At 33.8% G+C, this 23,387-nt stretch overlaps 1 protein-coding gene across 1 annotated transcript in view; it reads right to left on the bottom strand.

The window, feature by feature from the left end:
- LOC143066665 (uncharacterized) overlaps positions 1-22,790 on the bottom strand; it is a 52,932-nt gene extending 30,142 nt beyond the window's left edge. Inside the window, exons 1-3 of the mRNA XM_076239510.1 lie at positions 22,618-22,790; positions 3,753-3,824; positions 787-858 (exon numbers count right to left, since the gene is read on the bottom strand). Coding sequence (XP_076095625.1) covers positions 787-858; positions 3,753-3,824; positions 22,618-22,787 — 314 coding nt within the window. The 5' untranslated portion in view covers positions 22,788-22,790. The remainder of the gene's footprint in view (positions 1-786; positions 859-3,752; positions 3,825-22,617) is intronic.
- Positions 22,791-23,387: the final 597 nt, after the last annotated feature.

The following is a 23,387-nucleotide window of genomic DNA, read 5'->3' as shown; positions in this document are numbered from 1 at the left end:
AGAAAACATAAATTTTTAAATCAGTTTGCACAAACCTATCATTTGACGCCAATAGTAACTTTGAGTAAACTGGATATAGCCTTTTATCAATAACTTCGAAAATTGATGTGGAAAGACCTGCAATTGTTCTCTGAGCAATTGGTTTTTGATTTTAAATTTATTTGCTGAATCACATTTGCAATATTCATAAATGCAAAAAGACATACCTAGAAAATATTAAGCAACTGAAGTTGAACTATAGCTGTTTTAAAACTTGTTTACATATTGCATATGCACTAACAGATGTTAATAATACAATAAATAGTCATTATTCATGTCTGTTTTGAATGACTTATGTTAAAGTAGATTACATTTAAGGTCTGCTTTGACATTTTAAATACTTTTTGTTCTCAAACAGTTTTACTGTAATCTGAATAATGAATTTTAACATAGAGCCAATTATCTTAGTTTTCCATGCTCCAATTAAACTTCTATTAAAAAGTTACGTGAAAACTATCTATTGAAAAAAACTGAGGATCTGATAAAATAATATCATTTCGCTTACAAAAAATTAAAGTCCTTATTTTATATTTCTTAGCAATGGTACACTGGAACGTTATACTAAATAAATTAAAACGAAATTTATATATTTTTTTCGAAAATTGCGAAGTGTATTTCAAAGGAAATTACCATATTAATTAACTTCACAAAAATCATACATGAATAAAAGGAGATGTGAGATCAAATGCGACAACAAACCAGTAACACATGGTTGCAAATGATGTTTTGCTGAATCAGTTTACTTACAATTTTGTAAGAGCCGCCAGTCCCTGAAATACATTCGGATGAAGCGTGGTAATTTTATTACTGTTCAAGCTCCTGAAAAATAACATTTTCGAAATGAATGTCTGCATTACATTTTTCATATTTATTTATACAAACAGATTTACGTAGAAAGTCTTAAGAAAGTGAAAGTGAAGTAGAGCTGTTTGAAAAATCGATAACATACAGCATACATTCTGAAAGATGTTAATAATACAATAAACAGTAATTATTTATGTTTGGTTTAAATGATTTATGATAAAGGATGTAACCTTTCAGCTTTGATATAAAACTACCAACACTTTTGTCCTCGGACAGTTTTGACGCAATATGTTATTAATACATTTAAATATATCAACAATTATACAAATGACCCTACTTTATGACAACTATTTTCAATACCAGTGTGGGCAAATTTAAATTGGGATCTTCTGACGCCAAATAGTATTATCCATATTTCATATCGTACATCGACATCGGCGATAGAGTCGAAATGGATTGTATACAAACAGACAGCAATGCATTTTTCAAAAGTGGCTGTTAAAAATACCCTTCAAAACTCTTAAGTTGTCTAAGTTGGGTTTGTAGACTGTTAATTGTCTTTTGCTGTTTTTCGCTTTTTCCCATTGCGCTGTCAGTTTGTTTTGGACTTATAAGTTATAATATATGTCTTTTCCCACTGCGCTGTCAGTTTGTCTTGGACTTATAAGTTATATTATATGTCTTTTCCCATTGCGCTGTCAGTTTGTCTTGGACTTATAAGTTATATTATATGTCTTTCCCCTTTGCGCTGTCAGTTTGTCTTGGACTTATAAGTTATATTATATGTCTTTTCCAATTGCGCTGTCAGTTTGTCTTGGACTTATAAGTTATATTATATGTCTTTTCCAACTGCGTTGTCAGTTTGTCTTGGACTTCTAAGTTATATTATATTTCTTTTCCCACTGCGCTGTCAGTTTGTCTTGGACTTATAAGTTATATTATATTTCTTTTCCCACTGCGTTGTCAGTTTGTCTTGGACTTATAAGTTATATTATATTTCTTTTCCGTCTGCGCTGTCAGTTTGTCTTGGACTTATAAGTTATATTATATTTCTTTTCCCATTGCGCTGTCAGTTTGTCTTGGACTTATAAGTTATATTATATGTCTTTTCCCATTGCGTTGTCAGTTTGTCTTGGACTTATAAGTTATATTATATTTCTTTTCCTACTGCGCTGTCAGTTTGTCTTGGACTTATAAGTTATATTATATTTCTTTTCCCACTGCGCTGTCAGTTTGTCTTGGACTTTTAAGTTATATTATATTTCTTTTCCCACTGCGCTGTCAGTTTGTCTTGTACTTATAAGTTATATTATATTTCTTTTCCCACTGCGCTGTCAGTTTGTCCTGGACTTATAAGTTATATTATATTTCTTTTCCCACTGCGCTGTCAGTTTGTCTTGGACTTATAAGTAATATAATATTTCTTTCCCATTGCGCTGTCAGTTTGTCTTGGACTTATAAGTTATATTATATTTCTTTTCCCATTGCGCTGTCAGTTTGTCTTGGACTTATAAGTTATATTATATTTCTTTTCCTACTGCGCTGTCAGTTTGTCTTGGACTTATAAGTTATATTATATTTCTTTTCACACTGCGCTGTCAGTTTGTCTTGGACTTATAAGTTATATTATATGTCTTTTCCCATTGCGCTGTCAGTTTGTCTTGCACTTATAAGTTATATTATATTTCTTTTCCCACTGCGCTGTCAGTTTGTCTTGGACTTATAAGTTATATAATATTTCTTTCCCATTGCGCTGTCAGTTTGTCTTGGACTTATAAGTTATATTATATTTCTTTTCCCATTGTGCTGTCAGTTTGTCTTGGACTTATAAGTTATATTATATTTCTTTTCCCACTGCGCTGTCAGTTTGTCTTGGACTTATGAGTTATATTATATTTCTTTTCCCATTGCGCTATCAGTTTGTCTTGGACTTATAAGTTATATTATATTTCTTTTCCCATTGCGCTGTCAGTTTGTCTTGGATTTATAAGTTATATTATATGTCTTTTCCCACTGCGCTGTCAGTTTGTCTTGGACTTATAAGTTATCTAATGGCAACTTTGCCCAATGCGGTAACGTTTTAGAGTTGTAAATGAAAAATTAAATTTTATTTTGATCACAATTTCCGGATTCGTTCACGATTAAAATTTTGTTGTAGTTTTACTTTTACATTAGATACATAATTTATATAATAGATATAAGAAGATGTGGTATGAGTGCCAATAAGACAACTCTCCATCCAAGTCACAAATTGTAAAAGTAAATCAATATAGGTCAAGGTACAGTCTTCAACACGGAACCTTGGCTCATACCGAACAACAAGGTATAAAGGACCCCCAAAATGACTAGTATAGATCATTTAAACAGGAAAACCAACGGTCTAATCTATATAAAAAAAAACGAGAAACGAGAAACACTTATGAATCACATCAACAAACGACAACCACTGAACATCAGGTTCCTGACTTAGGACAGGTGCAAACAAATGCAGCGGGTTTTAAAGTTTTAATATTCACCAACCTTCACCCTACCTGAAACAATAGTTTGACATCACAACATAGAAAGACACACTCTAAAATATCAATTGAAATGGCTTAACTCAATTAAAAAACATATTAACAGAAACAAGTGAATATACACCATGTATACTGAACGAATAAATACTTTTAAACGCCCTTAGTTTATATTTCTTAGCAATGTTACATCATTAACGTAATACCAAGTTTAATTAAAAACCAAATTTTCATATTTCTTGGAAAATTGCTCAGCGTTTTTCCAAAGAAAGGACCATTATAGAAATTACCTTCACAAAATGGCATACATGAGTAAAAGGAGATGTGAGATATAATGCAATATCAAACCAGCAACACTTGATTGAAAATTATGTGTTGCTGATTCAATTTACTTACAATCTTTTAAGATCCGCAAATCTCTCAAATACATTCGGAGGCAGCGTGGTAATTGAATTGTTGTGCAGAGTCCTGAAAAATAACAGGTTTGAAATAAATTTCTGCATTTCATTTGTCATATTCAACAATACAAACATATTTACGTAAACAAATATTAAGCAACCAAAAGTGAGGTACAGCTGTTTGAAAATTGTTTTTTAAAACATAGAATCTAGTAAAATTTCAAGGGCAGTTATAATATCAAAGCAGGTCCAATTGACATAGTTCTTTTGTTTGTTGTTACTAAAAAATACCCTTAAAGAGTTTGAACATATATATTCGCATTCTGACTTTTTAAATATCCATTTAATTAGGTGTGTGAATTTTTTGTTAATAACATTATGAGGCAAAGTTGTATATAGTGAGAAAAATAATAACTTTGAACAGATTCAAAATCACCAATATAAGCATGCAATTTATCAAGTACTTCCAAAGAATTTTTGACACTCTAAAAGTAAATAATTCCACTTTTTCAAAGGCTTTATTTGAACAAATTATTACCAGTTTTTTTTATTGTACTAAGTGTACTTGTAAGTAAATTAATCTGTTTAGTAGTGGAACAATGGCTTGCAGACGAAATCAGTCTATATTTGTAAGGTGTTTTGTGGAGCTTCCGAAGCCAGTGCATAGTTAAAACTTTCATTGTATTTGCTTTTGCTTGTAAAGAGTTAGCTAAAAGTTTATGTTTGTTACAGATGTTATTTTCCGAATATGGAGTCAGTTGGAAGGTGGGTATAGTCGTGATTTCCTTTTGCTGAACCTCAATGTAAAATTTACGTCAATTATAATGATATTATTAACAGCCTTAATCTTATTAGCCGGGACAAAAACAAATTCCTTGGCGAGTTCTCTTAGCTTTATGTTTGATACGAGAAATAGGGCTATTGTGTTGTTAGGAGTAAAATGTTGTTTAAAATGTTGTATACGTATATCATTTGTGTTCATTACTGAATTAAAAAAAAAATCTAAGGATTTCTAGTCAGCTTTTTCGCGTTTTATCCATTTCAAGCAGTAAGTACGGAGTGAGGTGTGGATGGTGTTACAACACTCACTGTACTGAGAAATGATTTCAACTCTCGGCCACGAACGATTTTAAGGTCTCCTGTTATAACATGGGAGCTATAGAATACTGACAGAAGTTTATAATACAATACATAGTCATTATTGATGTTTATTTAAATGGTCCATGATAAACGGTATAACCTTTAATGTTTGATCTTAAACTACCAATACTTTTAGTCCAGCCGATTCGTGCATATCTTTAGAAGAATTGTGGGTTTGATGATACAAGCATGAAACTTGGCACGATTGTAGATATATATTTGATAGTCAACCTAAGCTATTGAACCACTTTAAAAAATCTAATATGGCGACTTTTTTCATGATGTCTGCCAATCAGTCAAAATTTCACAACCATGTATAAACTAAAACAAATAATTTCCGAAACAAATCTTTTAAAAGCATATGAAATGTAATCAAACGTTTCTAGTGATCCATAACGCTATATTAGACTTTTCTATGTTTTTGAAAAGAAAAGACGGAAAATATCAAAATTGCCACCAAAAAAGTGAAATTGAACAAAATTAAGACAAGGCTTTGATGATATTTATTTCTTCGATGGAATTGCACTTTGCAGTTCATACCATGTTCTAGGGATTACGTTTCAATGACACATGGATGCTGCTTGCATGACAATTTAATGAAAGATCCCATAAATCGAAACATTCGAAAGTTTTTAAGACGCCATCATGATTTGTTTGACTGTTAAATACCATCTGAGTCACAAATGATAATGGATATGTTCATCTTCTCCTTTCCTAAATCCTTTATTTTACTTCGATAGTGAATCAAGATAATCTATAAATACGACTATTCACAGAATGTCTACTTGCAATGAGTAACACCACGCGTTCTATCAGTTGGCCAAAAACTACACAATCTCTTTGAATACCTGCGTTGACTCCTAGTTTTAAGGAAAAGGGACTTGTGTTGTATATCAATTCAATGTTTAATTATTTGCTCTTTATTGATCAATGCCTATGTTGTCAACCAGTAAACGTTTCGTACAGGCATAGACAAACGTATTTCATTTCAAACGTTCACATTCAGTCAAATTTAAGATAATTTACATGGTTTTATTATGTTTTAATTTTAATGATTCTTAGGGTTAAAAAAGTGACATTTATGAATGTACTATTATATGATGTATGCCTAATTACTAGATATGACTCATATCTATTTAAACGAAAGCACCCAGGCAGGTGTCACCTGTTGAACAGGAACTGTTGACCCTTCTTTAGCACCTGCTATCATCCCCAATTTTAAGTTGGTTTGATGGTGCTCAATGTTTAAAATTTTGTGTAGTATTTTACTGACTGCTGAATGACTTTTTGTTTTTCCATGTTGTTACCTGAATTGGTTTTACTAATAATTTTTGAGTGCCTAAGTATCTTCTCAATGTTTTGCATCATCATCTAAACAACGACATATTTTCGGAAATACTATAACGATTTTTCAAGTATGAATGATCAGGTGAAACCAACAGTTATTTGTAATTTAGAAAATCACAATCATGACGTTACTGGTAATACACCAACGTATTAAAGACCACGGTTACCGGTTTTCTCTGGAGATGCAAAGAGTGAAACTTCATTTGACGTGTGGAATTTTGAAGTGAAATGATTACTCCGAGAAAACTTGTACCCGGAGTTAATCGTAGTACAGTGTATGAGAAATTCTTTGAAAAATCAAGTCCGCAATACCCTGCTTACACTTCCTGAGTCTGCTACATCACCTAAGATCCTAGAAAAATTGAAAGGCATTTACGGAAATGTTTATTCAAATGAGAAACTTTTAAGGATCACTCTGATTCAAACAAAATTTTTCCTGAAACTGACATTATCAAGATGCTTGGTTTTGATTGACAACATATTTGTTACGTTCGGAGAACGTGTTTTTCAACAGACTGTCGGCATTATAATGGGAAACAATTGTGCCCCTCTTCTTGCCGACTTGTTTCTTTATTATTATGAGGCTGACTTCAAACAGGAACTTCTTAGGAAGAAAGATAAGAAGTTACCAATATCCTTTAACTCTACTTTCGGCTATATAGATGACTGACGTTCTTTCACTAAATAATTCAAAATTTGGTGACTATGTTGAACGCATCTATCCCATCGAACCAGAGATAAAGGATACAACAGATACAGTTAAGTCGGCCTCATATCTTAACTTACAGCTAGAAATTGACAATGAGGGTCGGTTGAAAACAAAACTTAACGACTAAAGAGATGATTTCAGCTTTCCAATTGTGAACTTTTCATTTCTAAGTAGCAACATTCAAGCAGCTCCTGAATACGGGGTATATATCTCTCAATTGATACGATATTCCCGTGATTTCATTTCCTATCATGATTTTCTTGATAGAGGGTTGCTTCTCACAAGGAAGCTAAAAAACCAAGAGTTCCAAATGGTAAAGATGAAATCATTCCTTCGTAAATTTTACGGACGCCATCACGAGTTGGTTGACCGTTATGGAATAACCGTTTCACAAATGATATCGGATATGTTCCTTACGTCGTAACTATAATCTCCTTCCCTTTCATCAATGTGATCTACCGAATTAAGACTATTTACCGGATTTGTTATAACATAAGCAACACGTCGGGTGTCACATATGGAGCAAGATCTGCTCACCCTTCCGGAGCACCAGAGATCACCCCTAGTTTTTGGTGGGGTACGTGTTGCTTATTCTTTAGTTTTCTATGTTGTGTCATGTGTTCTATTGTTTGTCTGTGTGTCTTTTTTCATTTTTAGCCAGGCGTTGTCAGTTTATTTTCGATTAATGAGTTTGACTGTCCCTCTGGTATCTTTCGTCCCTCTTTTACAGTCATTTTATACTAAGAAGCAAGAAAAGGGTCAATCAGTTGCCGATTACGGTAGGAAATTAGAGGATATATTGCAGAAAGCATATAGTAAATGTAATTAACTTCAGAAGTTAGAGATGCTATGTTGAGAACAAAGTTTTGGTCAGGTGTCAGGTATTCTGCATTGAAAAATGCTACCAGATACAAATATGACATTATCAAAAACTTTGACGAATTAAGAAAAGAGGTAATAGCAATTGAACTAGAGCTTCAAATTTCAGTTGCTTCTCAACCTTTAGCTAATGTCACATATCAACCAGTTACGGCTGCATCAGGTATGAGTGAACTTATACACAAGTTAGATGCATTTAATACACATTGATAAAAGACTTGATAGTTTCAAAGGCGAGCTAAAGATAGTTAAAGATTCTCAAGGTGATGATCAACATAATAAACAAAACACTAGACCACAAAGATCCTGTAATTATTTGATTAATAGAGGTGCACAGAGAGGTAGATTTAATAATTATAGAGGTAATGGAAGGGGTCGGAATAATTATAGAGGAGCTAACAGAGGTTAGTCAGGAACAGGTAACAAATTTCAGAAATCAGAATCAGAATTTATACTTCGACTAGTATCTGTCGCAGGGCAGACAAGAGACTTAAAAAGTACGATAAGCCCTATATTTAAATCAGACTTAAATAAGAATAAATCTTTGCGAGATAGAATGGCAGGTATGGAGAATTAGTCATTTATCCAGCCTAATTCTATGAAGTGTAAAGCTTTAATAGTGGTTCGAAGATTTCGACGGTTTCTGGCGATGTTTTGAAGTTGATGAAACCTTCATTTGCGGGAATTTCTCGCTACATTGAAGACCTGTTGGTGACCTTCTGCTGTTGTTTTTTTCTATGGTCGGGTTGTTGTCTCTTTGGCACATTCCCCATTTCCATTCTCAATTTTATTGTAGTTAAAGATCTGGATGAATTTGAGTTATCAGTCAGGTTTGCTGGTGGCTCGAAACTGTCGTATATTGGTTATGTTGATGTCGAGGTTCAGATACCTTTTCTACAAGGCTAGCCTTTCTATGTTCCTATGTTGGTTGTACCTAGGTCTGATTATACTGAGAAAGTACCTGTTATTGTTTGGGACAAACATTTTCCGGTTGGGTATGCAGTTAGTACACCGTCTTTATGATGATATTCCGATACCAAAAACAATGGAATGTTGCCTTTTCGTGTAAACAGGATAACAGTTCGGTAGTGGTTCGTTCTTCCAACAGAGGCCTGTTTAAGCTGTTCCCTTCATCAGTAATAACCATATCGGTCATGGTGAAACTAAAAGATGACGCAAATGCTGAGACTTAAGTTACCGATAATTGTTCTATTTTGAGCGAGTTATCAGAACAGGTGGTTGTTTGTCCCAGAGTAGTATCAGTCAAAGGTAATGGTAAACTGAGGGTACCTGTTAAGATGTGTAATATAACAGCAAAGCCTGTTGTTATCAAACCTAAAACAGTTCTTTGTGAGTTCGGTGGAGTTACTGTTGTACGTGATGATTTTGATGATCAGACTGAGACATTTAATGAAGAGATAAGGAGAGTCTTGAAGAACTTGGTATTAACGTCAGGGAGGACTTGCCTGACAATACAAACGTACAATTAAAAGGTTTGTTAACTAAATGGAAGTCGATCTTTTCTACAGGACCAACTGATCAAGGGTACACCACCATAGTGGAACATGAGATTAAATTAACAGACAAAACTCCCTTTATGGAACCATGTCAACGAATACCACCGTCGTTGTACGAGGAGGTCAGTGAACATTTGAAGAAAATGTATGAAGTCCCTATTCTTCTAGATTTCAGTCTTCTATTTTGTTTAGTGCACAAAGTCTTCCACGCATAGATGAGACCCTATATTGTCTGACCGGAAGTAAGTATTTTAGTAAAATTGACCTTAGGTCGGACTATTGGCAGTGCAACCTTAAAAAGTCTGATCGTTATAAGACTGCATTTAGTCTCGGTCCTGTCGTTTTTTATGAGTGAAGTAGGTTAGCGTTTTGTTTAACCAGTGTTTGTGCAACATTTCAGCGTCTCATGGAGAGATGCATGGGTGAGATAAATCTGAGAGAATGCTTAATATATCTGGATGATAGTGTGATGTTTTGTACGACTGCTGAAGAGCATATGAAAAGACTAGAGTCCGTCTTCAGTAGATTGAAGAAGCTTGGCCTTAAATTTAAAGGAAGTAAGTGTGAGTTCTTTAGGAGAGAAATTAAATGCATGGGCTTTATTGTCTCTGAAGAAGGAATTAAAACAAACCAAGAAAAGGTAAAAGCAGAACGAAACTGGTCAGATATAAAAGAAGGTCAGAGGTCTAAACCGATTTTAGGATTCACATCCTATTACAGGAAGTTCGTTAGAGATTATGCTAAAATTGTAAGACCACAAAATGATCTTTTGATAGGGTACCAGACAAACAAGAAACAGAAATAGAAGAAGAAGAAGAAACCCAAACCAACCAAGTGGAAATGGGGCGATGAACAGCAAAGTGCTCGAGAGCAGCTGATATAAGTATTGACTAGTGCCTCTTTTCTAGTTTTTGCCGATTGTAGTCTACCATTCATTTTGAACATAGACGACAGTGGTAATGGGTTAGGCGCCATATTTTATCAACGCTAGAATGGTATTGAAAGGGTGATAGCATATGCGAGCAGAACGTGCTGCGGAAAAATTGTATCCGGTCAATAAACGGGAGTTTCTGACTTTGAAATGGGCGGTTACTGATTAATTTCGAGACTATATTTACGGAAATAAGTTTGTAGTCCGCACTGATAATAATCCGCTTATATATGTCTTGGGTAAAGCCAAACTAGACGCTACATCACAGAGGTGGATAGAAGAATTAGCAGATTATGATTTCAGTTTGGTTTATAGGAGTGGTAAGTCGAACGTCGACGCTGACAGTTCGTCAAAGATTTTATTATGAGCATCAGTAATTGTTTAGCGATGCTGTTAAAGCTGTATGCGATGCTATTTGAGTTTCGTCTAGCTGACCACCAACTAAGAGCATTTTTATGTCTCAAACTCTGGAAGGTAAAGTCCATAAGGATGTCCCGAGCTAGATGCTTTTTTAGACATTTCTTAATTTCTTGGGATGTAGAACAGAAGGAAGACGAAGATATAGCGAGGGCACTTGAGTTAAAAAGAGCAGGACAAAAAACTACAAAGAGAGAAATTGATAAGCAATTTTTAAGTTACACGTAAGTTACTTTACGGCTGGGATAAATTAGTTATTAAGAAAGGAGTCCTCTATAGGGTAAGTAAACTCAACGATGAGAAATATATCAGCTTCTTTTACAGGCATATTGCTTTCAGAGGTTTACACGACGATGCTGGTCACCAAGGCAGAGCTCGTACTCTATATCTGGTCAATTCCATATCTTATTGGCTTGGATTGAAAAAGGATTTAGAATGTAAGCTGGCGTCTTGCCCGAACTGTATACTAAGGAAAACTAAGAGTAGTAGATTTGCTGAAGAAGTAAGTTTAGAGATAAGTCAACCACTGGAGATGATTTGAATAGATTTTCTCTGTTTAGAACAGTCGAAGGAAGGTTATGAAAATATACTAGTGATAACTGATCACAAGGTATGCCCAAGCAATTCCACCACGGAATCAGACGGCTCCGACTACTGCTAAACTAAATGCCTCTGGAAGTCCTTTATTCAACCTTATTCCTTTATATACATAGTATACATAGCGATCAAGGCAGACATTTTGAGTCCAGAGTTATTAGTGAGCTATGTATTATTACCGGTATGGTGAAATCAAGGACAACTCCAGCTCACCCAAGTGGAAACGGTCACTGCGATAGATTTAACTCCACACTTTTAAGCATGCTTGGAACCTTGAACGACGAACAGAAGCCATATTGGAAGAGTTACGTGCCGTCTTTGGTACATGCCTATATTGCCACAAAGCATGAGAGTACGAGATACAGCCCTCAATTTTTAATGTTTGTGTAGCTTCCTCGTCTCACTATTGATGCTTTTCTAGGTGTTGATAGATACTTATCTCAAGGTAAGAGATACGGATCTTTAGCTAGTCAGTTAGAAAAGAGATTACAATTTGCTTAATAGACAGCTGTTAAAGTTGCAGAGAAAGCTAGCAGAAGACATAAAACCAGGTACGATTTAAAAGTGAGAAATTCAGTTTTGAAACAGGGAGATATAGTTCTTCTCAAGATCATACATAAAAAAGGTAAACAAATGCTGGCAAACCGTTGGAAAAGAGAGCCATACATTGTAGTATCTCAACCAGATACAAATATCCCCGTTTATGTGACCTGAGTTTGGTAAAAGTAAGTCGAAAACTTAGACAGTGCATAGGAATCTACTGTTACTCATTTATTCTTTGCCAACCGAAGAATTAGTACTTCATAGTAAGAAAGAAAGAAACAGTTAGTGAACAAGTGAATCCAAAAGAGTCGACGATGAGACACAGATTTTAGAATCTGTAAAAGATACCTAACACCTTGACTAAAAATAATTTGCCTCGTTAAATTTCCATAAAATTTCGACAAAATACTTGCTTTGACCCTTTGACAAAAATATCAAAATTTCATAAAGAAATTCAACCAGACACATCATCGGAAAAAAATGGTTGGATATATAGCAGTTTGACAAACACTTATTTTGATCATTGAAAATCCTGATATTTCCTTAACAATACAACCTGATTAAAACGTTCAGCTGATTTTACAGAGTTATCTCCCTGTAGTTTTAGGTACCACCTTATTTGCTCAGAATTCAGATATTGCCAATGAGGTAGGTAGCGTTCCAGAAAGTACATATGTACTTGTGAAACGTGGTACATCTAGACAGTCGATATGGTGATTATTTGTATTTTTAGGGATAGCACTTATTTTTTTGTTTTTATTTTTACATTTCCTTTAATATATATTGCTGTTTTCTTGCTCGATAATCTTGATATGCACAGAGAGGCAGTGCTCACCTCGGCATATTGAGAGGTCGATCGGAAAGTTTTTATTTTAGTAGTGTTAGTACATAGAAGTATTGGTTTACTTTCCAGATATGTATAGAAAGTCTTACATTGTTGCGTCAAGTCGTGGTAGTAGCATGAGTAAGGTAGATTGTAAGCAGGCTACCATTATTCCTGGTGGTACTTATGATAGGTTGTGTAGTTTGGCTGAAAAGCGACTTCATAATATCGTTCATCCTAAAATAGTGTATTTTGTTGCCGGGATCTCAGATATTTGTTCTTTGATCCATATCCAGAACGAAAAATACAAAAAATCATAGCTTTATTTAGAGATAGATCATGTTGCACTTATACAAGAAACTCTGTCAGATGTTGAAAAAAGTATGAAAACTATAGTATGCAAAGTTGTTTTCGCTACTATAACAACAATGAATTTCCATAAATGGAAATATACATTCACAGGAAATCCATTGGTAAAACTGTCCACCTGAAATACGAGTCTGATTATGAGAGAATGCAGGAACAATTAAATATAATTTTAAACTCAGTGAATACATATATCAGTATATTGTACATAAGAACTCAGAACATGGTGTTGTAACCCCTTTCTTTCACTATATTGTTCATAAGTGGAGTAAAAGTAAAATTCCTTACATTTATTCGCAGTTGCTTGAAGGAGTACATCCTACTCATGCATTGAGCGTCTCATGGGCACGTCATATGGAAGCCACGATGGATAAAAATGAGAGAAATTTATAAATATTATGTATAGTGTATTTGCTGAAATACATTCTACGATAATTCAGGGATGAATTATTTTTTTCTTGGTGGGGGAATATGTCACCGTTGTACTTGTTTGACTGTTTGATTTGTCATTCGTCTGTTCATTTATTTCATTCATTCAACTTTCTGTTTCATCATACTAATTATGACGTTTGACTGAGACTGACGACAGTTCATATATACGTCACTACACAATTTCAGATACACGTCACTACACACAAATGATTTAGATATAATAAAACTATTATTGCACGCACGCGGGAAAATAAATGTACCCCTTATATATATATATATATATATATATATATATATATATATATATATATATATATATATATATATATATATATATATATATATATATATATATATATATGTGTGTGTTTTAAGTATTTCACTAACTGCTTTACTGCCTCTCTTCGTGGTTACTTTAACACTGACACACTATTTACAATTACGGTTTCCCGATAGAAGTTCATTCAGTTAAAGTTACATGGAAATATATGATACTTATATCGTCAAAATCTATAATAAGCTACATTACGGCTTTTCCGTACTTTTTACATAGTTCCCTAGTAAAGTTAAAAATTACGGAACTACAGCTATAAATTGTCTTATTTGCATTATTAGTTCACTAAGTAGTACTTTGTCGAATTCATAAATCCGCCAGTTCTTGGTCTCTATTTAGTTTGAGGTATAATATTTAAGTTATGATTGTTGTTATTATTTTCCGATTTGTTGAAAGATTTGTATATGTTGAAATAAATAAAATGTATATATTTACAGTTGATAAAAGTGATACCAAGTCACTGTCTGATATTTGCCATAAACGTAAAATTTGGTGTATGTCCATTTCACTGTGAAACATGTCTCAGAAAAAAATTAACACATTGCTGGATTGTGTTTATGGAATGTCCAGTCGTTATGACATATTTGACCTCTTCCTGAAACATTGGTCACTGCAGACTGATATATAAAGGCGGTTTACCGTTTGTCTTGGCTCTACATGCGTGGAATGCTGTCCAGACATACGTAATGTGTTCATAATCATCTACTTAAAGTCATCTGTGTTAACATTTTGTTATCCTATTTTTACCATGTAAGGATAATTGACTAATTATACTAGGTTGGCATACATGTATTGGTGAGACGATTGACAGAGTGCATGTCGATAAAACGGTTATTATTAGATGCAAGTATGAAACAAATTGTTGTATTTGGCTAGTGTTAAGGATATATCTTATTCTATAATAGTATGCATACTAAGTTATATCAATAATACGAACAGCTATGTTGGCGCATAATATATTGGTTAAAGTACCAAAGAATAAAAGGGAAATGCATATTTTTAAAAGCATAAAGTTATGACGAATTTGCAAAGTTATACTAAGAAAATGCTGAAATATTGTCGTACAATGTAACGAATCTTTAGCCGTAATTAAACTCTTGTTGTGAATATTGTCCACGGCTACTGTTGTAAAACTACCAGGATTCGCGGAAGGAACCACATATGCAATGTTGAATGTTTAATAGATGAAATCTTCTTGTACTGTAGATAAATGGATCATTGGATCATACATAAACGACAAACGTAAACTGTACATTTTGTCATTTAGTACATTTGTACCTCCTCTCCTGGTCCTTGTATTCAGCAGAAGGGTTATATACATTAGGAGATGGTTTTAGTTTAGTTAAAGAAGAAGAAAACAGAAGTAACTTCGAAATGGATAGAGTCGTATTTGCCTCAATGTAATTACTCGACTGCATCTAAATATATGACCAAACGATTATCAACTACTAGTAAAACTTTTAATGACTGTGGAAAAGACTTTAGTCTACTTCATCTCTGTTCGAACTACTTGCATGTGCAGTTTTTGCACGTATAAGCAGATAGTTGCTGTTGCCTGTTTAATCGCAACATTAAAATAATAATTGAACTGAAGAAGCAAGCACTTGCATTGGTAATGGCATGGCAAGCATGAGATTACTGGAATTGTTTTAGATCATTACTATGTCCTCTTCTAGTTGATCATAAAGAAAACTGTCGAAAATTATACATTCTAGTTAAGTCTAGCTTAAATATTGGAATAACACCATTGTCTGTACGTGATCCCTCGTTGTAGACTACTGTTCTGCAAGATTGGTTACGATTTTCTATACTTCCATCACAATTCCTTTGATGTTTAGCTTTAGTATATAAATGTGGCATACACTTGGTATAATATGACACTTAGTTTTACTGAAGTTACGTTAAAAAACACTGTTTGTAACCTTATATAAGGGATATTTTTCTATTTTGATATCTTATGGTCGCAATCTTGGAAAAAACCGCCATAATGAATTTCAAATTGGATCAATAGCTAATATTGTTCAACGCTCGCAGCACTACTACCATGCCAAATTTGAACTTATATATGTGATATTTGATGTTTTTGATAGTTTGAGACGGCCATCTTGGAAAAAAAACGCCATATTAAAATTCCAAGGTTGGGTCATTGCTGATATTGTTCGAAACACCCAGTACCAGTACCATGCCAAATTTGACCTTATATAATTTATGTAGGTTGAATTTGATATTTTTTGGCGGTCATCTTGGAAAAAGCCGCCATATCGAAATTGCAAGGTGGGTCAATAGGTAATATTGTTTGAAACACACAGAACTACTAAAATGCCAAATTTGGTGCTTTTATCATGAAACCCACAATTTTGTCATCGATATGCAGGACTTTTTTGTTCTCGGAAAGTTTAACAGCAATGTTATTGATACATTTGAATATATAAACAGTTAAATATAATATATATTTATATATATAAACAGTTAAATATAATATATATTTATATATATATAAACAGTTAAATATAATATATATTTATATATATAAACAAGTCTAAATTGAAAACAACGTTCAAACCTATGATTGCGTTGAATTAAAACCGCATTTTTTATATGTGTGCATGCAAAACAAACTTCTTTGTAGAGGGGTCTAAGTGCAGCACAAACAAAATTTTCCAAAAGACCAAAAAAGTTAAAAAGTATATTTTAACAAAACGTATTTGACTAGCAGGTCGAACAACGGATGTTCTTAAACCCTGCTGACTGCCATAGCGATTGCCAATTAAACGGATCATCAGATGTAACAAAAGGGATCTTAATTATTAAATCAATACCAAACAGAAAACAATAAAAGATGGTATTTCGCAAACATGAGTTGCAAATATTGGTACACCATATCCAGATTTCGACAATTATTTTCTTTTCAGTGATGTAAGGAATCGAAACGGTATTTGGAAGACCATATAGTTTACCTCAATTCAGGATAGACTCTTGAATTTTGAAGAGTCGAAATAAGATGAACGGATTCAATAAACCCGAAGGCATATATAATAAAAGCCCAAACGAAAAAAAATTAAACAAGTCTAAATTGAAAACAACGTTCAAACCTATGATTGCGTTGGACAAAAACCGCAAATCTTATACGTCTGCATACAAAACTTATTTCTTGGTAGCGCTGTCTTAATACAACATAAACAACATTTTCCAAAAGACCAAAAAAGTATATTTTAAGAAAACGATTTAACTAGCAGGTCAAACAAAGGATGTTTTAAATATATATATATATATATATATATGATCCGTTCATCCTATATTGACTTAAAATTCAAGAGTCGAAATCTAGATCTGGAGTACAAAAAAATATTGACACCTTGTGTTTGTGGCATGACATCTTGGTCACAAGTTTATCGTTATCTGTTTAGTATTAAATTTATATTAAGATCCATTTTGTTACATCTCGTGATCAATTTTATTTGGCAATCGCCAATGGCAGTCAGCAGGGTTTAAGAACATCAGTTGATCGACTTGTTAGTCAAATGCGCTTTGTTTAAAAATACTTTTTCACTTTTTTGGTCTTTTGGAAAATGTTGTTTGTGCTGTATGTAGACCCTTCCACAACGAAATTTGTTTTACATGCACACGTATAAAAATTGCGGTTTTTGTCCAACGCAATCATAGGTTTGAACGTAGTTTTCAATTTAGACTCGTTTATATTTTTTCGTTTGGACTTGTATCATATTTCCCTCCGGTTTATATGATCCGTTCATCCTATATTGACTCTTAAAATTCAAGAGTCTATCTGAAATTGAGGGTAAATTATATGGCCTTCCAAATACCGTTTCGATCCCTAACATCACTGAAGAGACATATATTGTCGAAATCTAGATCTGTTGTACAAAAAAAATATTGACACCTTGTGTTTGTGGCATGACATCTTGGTCACAAGTTTATCGTTATCTGTTTAGTATTAAATTTATATTAAGATCCATTTTGTTACATCTCGTGATCAATTTTATTTGGCAATCGCCAATGGCAGTCAGCGGGGTTTAAGAACATCAGTTGTTCGACTTGTTAGTCAAATGCGCTTTGTTTAAAGATACTTTTCACTTTTTTGGTCTTTTGGAAAATGTTGTTTGTGCTGTATGTAGACCCTTCCACAACGAAATTTGTTTTACATGCACACGTATAAAAATTGCGGTTTTGTCCAACGCAATCATAGGTTTGAACGTAGTTTTCAATTTAGACTCGTTTATATTTTTTCGTTTGGACTTGTATCATATTTTCCCTCCGGTTTATATGATCCGTTCATCCTATATTGACTCTTAAAATTCAAGAGTCTATCTGAAATTGAGGGTAAATTATATGGCCTTCCAAATACCGTTTCGATCCCTAACATCACTGAAGAGACATATATTGTCGCAATCTAGATCTGTTGTACAAAAAAAATATTGACACCTTGTGTTTGTGGCATGACATCTTGGTCACAAGTTTATCGTTATCTGTTTAGTATTAAATTTATATTAAGATCCATTTTGTTACATCTCGTGATCAATTTTATTTAGCAATCGCCAATGGCAGTCAGCAGGGTTTAAGAACATCAGTTGTTCGACTTGTTAGTCAAATGCGCTTTGTTTAAATATACTTTTTCACTTTTTTGATCTTTTGGAAAATGTTGTTTGTGCTGTATTTAGACCCTTCTACAACGAAATTTCTTTTTCATGCACACGTATAAAAATTGCGGTTTTTATCCAACGCAATCATAGGTTTGAACGTAGTTTTCAATTTAGACTCGTTTATATTTTTTCGTTTGGGCTTGTATCATATTTTCCCTCCGGTTTATATGATCCGTTCATCCTATATTGACTCTTAAAATTCAAGAGTCTATCTGAAATTGAGGGTAAATTATATGGCCTTCCAAATACCGTTTCGATCCCTAACATCACTGAAGAGACATATATTGTCGAAATCTAGATCTGTTGTACAAAAAAAATATTGACATCTTGTGTTTGTGGCATGACATCTTGGTCACAAGTTTATCGTTATCTGTTTAGTATTAAATTTATATTAAGATCCATTTTGTTACATCTCGTGATCAATTTTATTTGGCAATCGCCAATGGCAGTCAGCAGGGTTTAAGAACATCAGTTGTTCGACTTGTTAGTCAAATGCGCTTTGTTTAAATATACTTTTTCCCTTTTTTGGTTTTTTGGAAAATGTTGTTTGTGCTGTATGTAGACCCTTCTACAACGAAATTTGTTTTACATGCACACGTATAAAAATTGCGGTTTTTATCCAACGCAATCATAGGTTTGAACGTAGTTTTCAATGAAGACTCGTTTATATTACAATTTCTCCTTTAATGGTGAACATTACCTTCAGATAAACGGGACAGCGTTGGGTCGAAAATGGCACCGTCTTGGGCCAATATTTTCATGGGCAAATTGGAGAAAAAAAATCATTTCAACATATTTATCCAAACCTCTGTCTTGGTTACGTTTTATCGATGATGTTGACATGAAATGGATTGAATCCCAACAAAAACTGGATGATTTTACCAGACATGCAAACAACGCCCACCAGTCAATTAAATTTACAAATGAAATTTCCGACTCAAAAATATCTATCTGAGACACACCTACATCTATAAAGGACGGTGTCATATCAGCAGATCTCTACTGTAAACCTATAGATAAACATCAGTACCTTTCTCCCCAAAGCTGTCACTCCAAACACTGTACACAAAGTATCCACTACAGTCAAGCTCTCAGAGTAAAGCGAATATGCTCCTCTGAGGTGGCTGCCACTAAACTGTTACAAGAACTTCGCGGATTTTTGACCAAACGAGGTTATAAAAAATGCGACATAGATAAGGGGTTTGTGCGTGCTAACAATAACAGCCGCAATGACCTATCACAGTACAAATAGAAGTGATGCAGCGAAATAGGTCCGTTTTTTTTACACCCAATCCCGCCTTTACTAACCTTTCACGTTTGATCCGTGCCAATTGGCAGATTATTGCCAAGCACCCACGATTATCCAAAATCTTTCCCAAACCTCCTGTCTTAGCTTTTCGGAGATTAGCATGTCTGAAAGACTTATTTGTGAGAGTTGATGTCTCTCTAATAAAAGCTGTTTAACTACATGATGGTGCAAGTCGTGTGGTAACAGACGATGTCTGACTTGCAAAAAATACTGAATACTCAAACATTTACTTGCCACTCTACTGGGTCTGTGTACACAATATTTTTCAATGTAACTTGCAAAACCCATAATGTGGTATACCTTCTTCAGTGTCAATGTGGCATGCATTATGTTGGCGAGACAGAACAGCCATTCAACAAACTCATGAATGGTTATCGAAGTGACTACACATGCAAGCCCGACCTTCCCGTAAGTCGTCATTTGAGATCACCTGGGCACGCCCAAGCTGATCTCAAAAACCTTACCATCACAATCATAGACCACAACGAGGGTTGGTCAAGGACCGACAGACTTGCTCGGGAAAGGTTTTGGATAAGAAAGTTAAGGACAGTTTCCCAAGAGAGCATAATGAAAAAACATAGAATGAGTCATTTGTTTTCCCTACCATCACTCATTTCTCTACCATCAATTGTTTCCTGTAACTCAGAAATGCATTCCTAAGAATACATATTACTACACAGTCTTTGAACTATTTCTGTACCTGTACCAACTCTAAAATTTTTTAACTGTTCTAGTTTTAATTTGCAGGGTTCTATTCATTTGAGAGGGATGAACAAGTACGAAGTCACGTTCAGCGATTTATTTTTGTTAAAATTTATTATTATCATTATTTTTTCAATCATTATCCAACTGTTATTTAGTTGGGTTGTTTGAATATGCAGCCTCTCATAAACATGTTTTACCCCGCCGCAATTTTGCGCCTGTCCAAAGTAGGAGCCTCTGGCCTTTGTTAGTATTGTATGATTTTTAGTTTCTTGTGTATAATTCGGAGTTTAGTATGACGTCCATTATCACTGTACTAGTATACATATTTTTAGGGGCCAGCTGAAGGACACCTACGGGTGCGGGAATTATCGCTACATTGAAGACTCATTGGTGGCCTTCCGCTGTTGTCTGCTCTATGGTCGGGTTGTTGTCGCTTTGACACATTCCCCATTTCCTGTCTCAATTTTATCTGTTGTAATTACTCTACCGTTGTCAAATTTGGAATAATATACCAGCTCAGATCGGTCTGTGCTGTTTCATGGGAATGTATTTCCACACAATCGTTGTTATAACATCTTAACTGTCGTCACTTTTGATATTTCAGAATTGTAACAGTTCATATCGCACATTACTATTTTTATCTGAAGCATATCTTTGTAGTCTCTGTTGTAAATAGCTTTATAACCTACGTCATTTTTTGAATTTTAGAATTGTACAAGCGTCTTTGTTTTCGGTTTTAACTGTTTTATTGTATACATTTCAAGATTGTTAAAGTTCAATAAGAATAGATAGATATGATTCTTTTTACATCATAATCATAAAGATGAAGGATATCTGTTATCCGAAATATGTAACATTTGTTCATTTTATTATTATTTTTTGGTGATGTTGTACCCCTTTAGACTTGTTATATATCATGTATATTATATTTTGTAGTGTACTGTATCATAATTATATGATCCATCGCCCCATTAGATTTTTCGTTGGCTATTATTCAGTCATTTAATATATATATATATATATATATATATATAGAAATTGTCGTTTGTGCTGTATTTAGACCCCTCTACCAAGAAATTTGTTTTACATGCCCAAGTTTAAAAATTGCGGTTTTATCCAACGCAATCATAGGTTTGAACGTTGTTTTCAATTTAGACTTGTTTATATTTTTTCGTTTGGGCTTGTATTATATTTTCCTTCGGTTTTATATGATCCGTTCATTCTATTTCTACTCTTTGAAATCCAAGAGTCTATCCTAAATTGAGGTAAATTATATGGCCTTCCAAATACCGTTCCGATCTCTAACATCACCGAAGAGACATAAATTGTCGACATCCGGATATGGTGTACAAATGTTTGCACCTCATGTTTGCAAATATACCATCTTTTCCGCAAGATTATTGTTTTCTGTTTGGTATTAAATTATTGTTAACAATGTTACCATGTCAGCATACCCCCCTCCCCTTTTGCCCCTCTCCTCTTAATTCACCTCTAATGCATGTCATGATTCGAATTTTATTTTGGAGGTTAACACTTAAACAGATTGCCCTGATTGCACATGCAATATCAGTTCCTTTATATTAGGTGTTTATTCCAATGTATAATATATTACAAAACAAAACAAAAAAATCATACTAATGCAATCATACTTATATATGTCTTGCTAGGGGTCCTTCAGTTTGTTATTATGTCTTTCATACCATTAATCTATTCTTTGTCTGTTTTGCCCATTATTCGCTATTCTCTGTATTTTAAGACCCCATTATTCTCTTTTATTATTGGTCATCTTTTATTTATTAATTTTTAAGCCCTTTATTCTGCATAGTTGCCCATAAGGATTATTATATATTCTGTAAACACCATCCGTACCCTCATATGTTAGGCGTATATATAATTTGTCTGATGTATCGAGTTACATCCACTAAATATTGATAAAGTCATCTAATTTAATAACAAATTGGTAAAGCATAATTGATAAAGCATAGTGATATCAGTAAAAGTAAGCTGTAGTTAAAAACTTTATTGTGCTTTTACAGAAAATTCATACATTAAAAGTTCATTTTAAATCAAAGTAGAACTTTTTTTCAAGTTTACTTATAATTTCATTATGATTTTATAACAAAGTTTAAGTAACAAATGTAAATTGAAATACTTACAAACGTGTTGTTGTATTATAAATTCCAGACGGAACTGTCGCTAGACCTTTATCATGGCAATAAGTATAGTCGAAAGGATGAACGCACAAACATGATGAAGGACACCCAAAGACAGCGCTCTCAAAAACAGTGCAAATAATCAAGAAAATATATCGGCGAAATGTCTTCATAGTATGCCTGCAACATATTCATTGTAATGTAAGTGTCATTCTGTGGAATAAAATAGTATTTGAAAATGTTGTCAATACACTGAAACTTATCGAACCATTCAAGATATTGTAAACACTCAACAATACTTTAAACATTTATATTTTGAAATAGAATCAGCAGTTATTATATGTCTATATTTTTGGCAATCGCCAATGTCAATCAGCAGGGTTTAAGAACATCAGTTGTTCGACCTGCTAGTCAAATGCGTTTTGTTAAAATATATTTTTTCACTCTTTTGGTCTTTTTGAAAATGTTGTTTGTGCTGTATTTAGACCCTTCTACAACGAAATTTGTTACATGCATACGTATAAAAATTGCGGTTTTTATCCAACGCAATCATAGGTTTGAATGTTGTTTTCAATTTAGACGTGTTTCTATATCTATATATATATCTATACAACTCGTCTAAAATTCAACCCAACAATGTTAGATCTGTAAATTTGCTTTAGCAAATTTTTTGTTCTTTACTCGCCGGGATTCGAACCCATGCTACTGAGATATCGTGACATCAAATCGCCTGCACTGTAGCCGTCCCGCTAGACCACACGACCACCTGGGCT

Source organism: Mytilus galloprovincialis, chromosome 3, assembly GCF_965363235.1.
Source record: "Mytilus galloprovincialis chromosome 3, xbMytGall1.hap1.1, whole genome shotgun sequence".
Lineage (NCBI taxonomy): Eukaryota > Metazoa > Mollusca > Bivalvia > Mytilida > Mytilidae > Mytilus > Mytilus galloprovincialis.
Note: the sequence above shows the minus strand (reverse complement) of the source record. Positions and strands in the feature narration are given on the sequence as shown.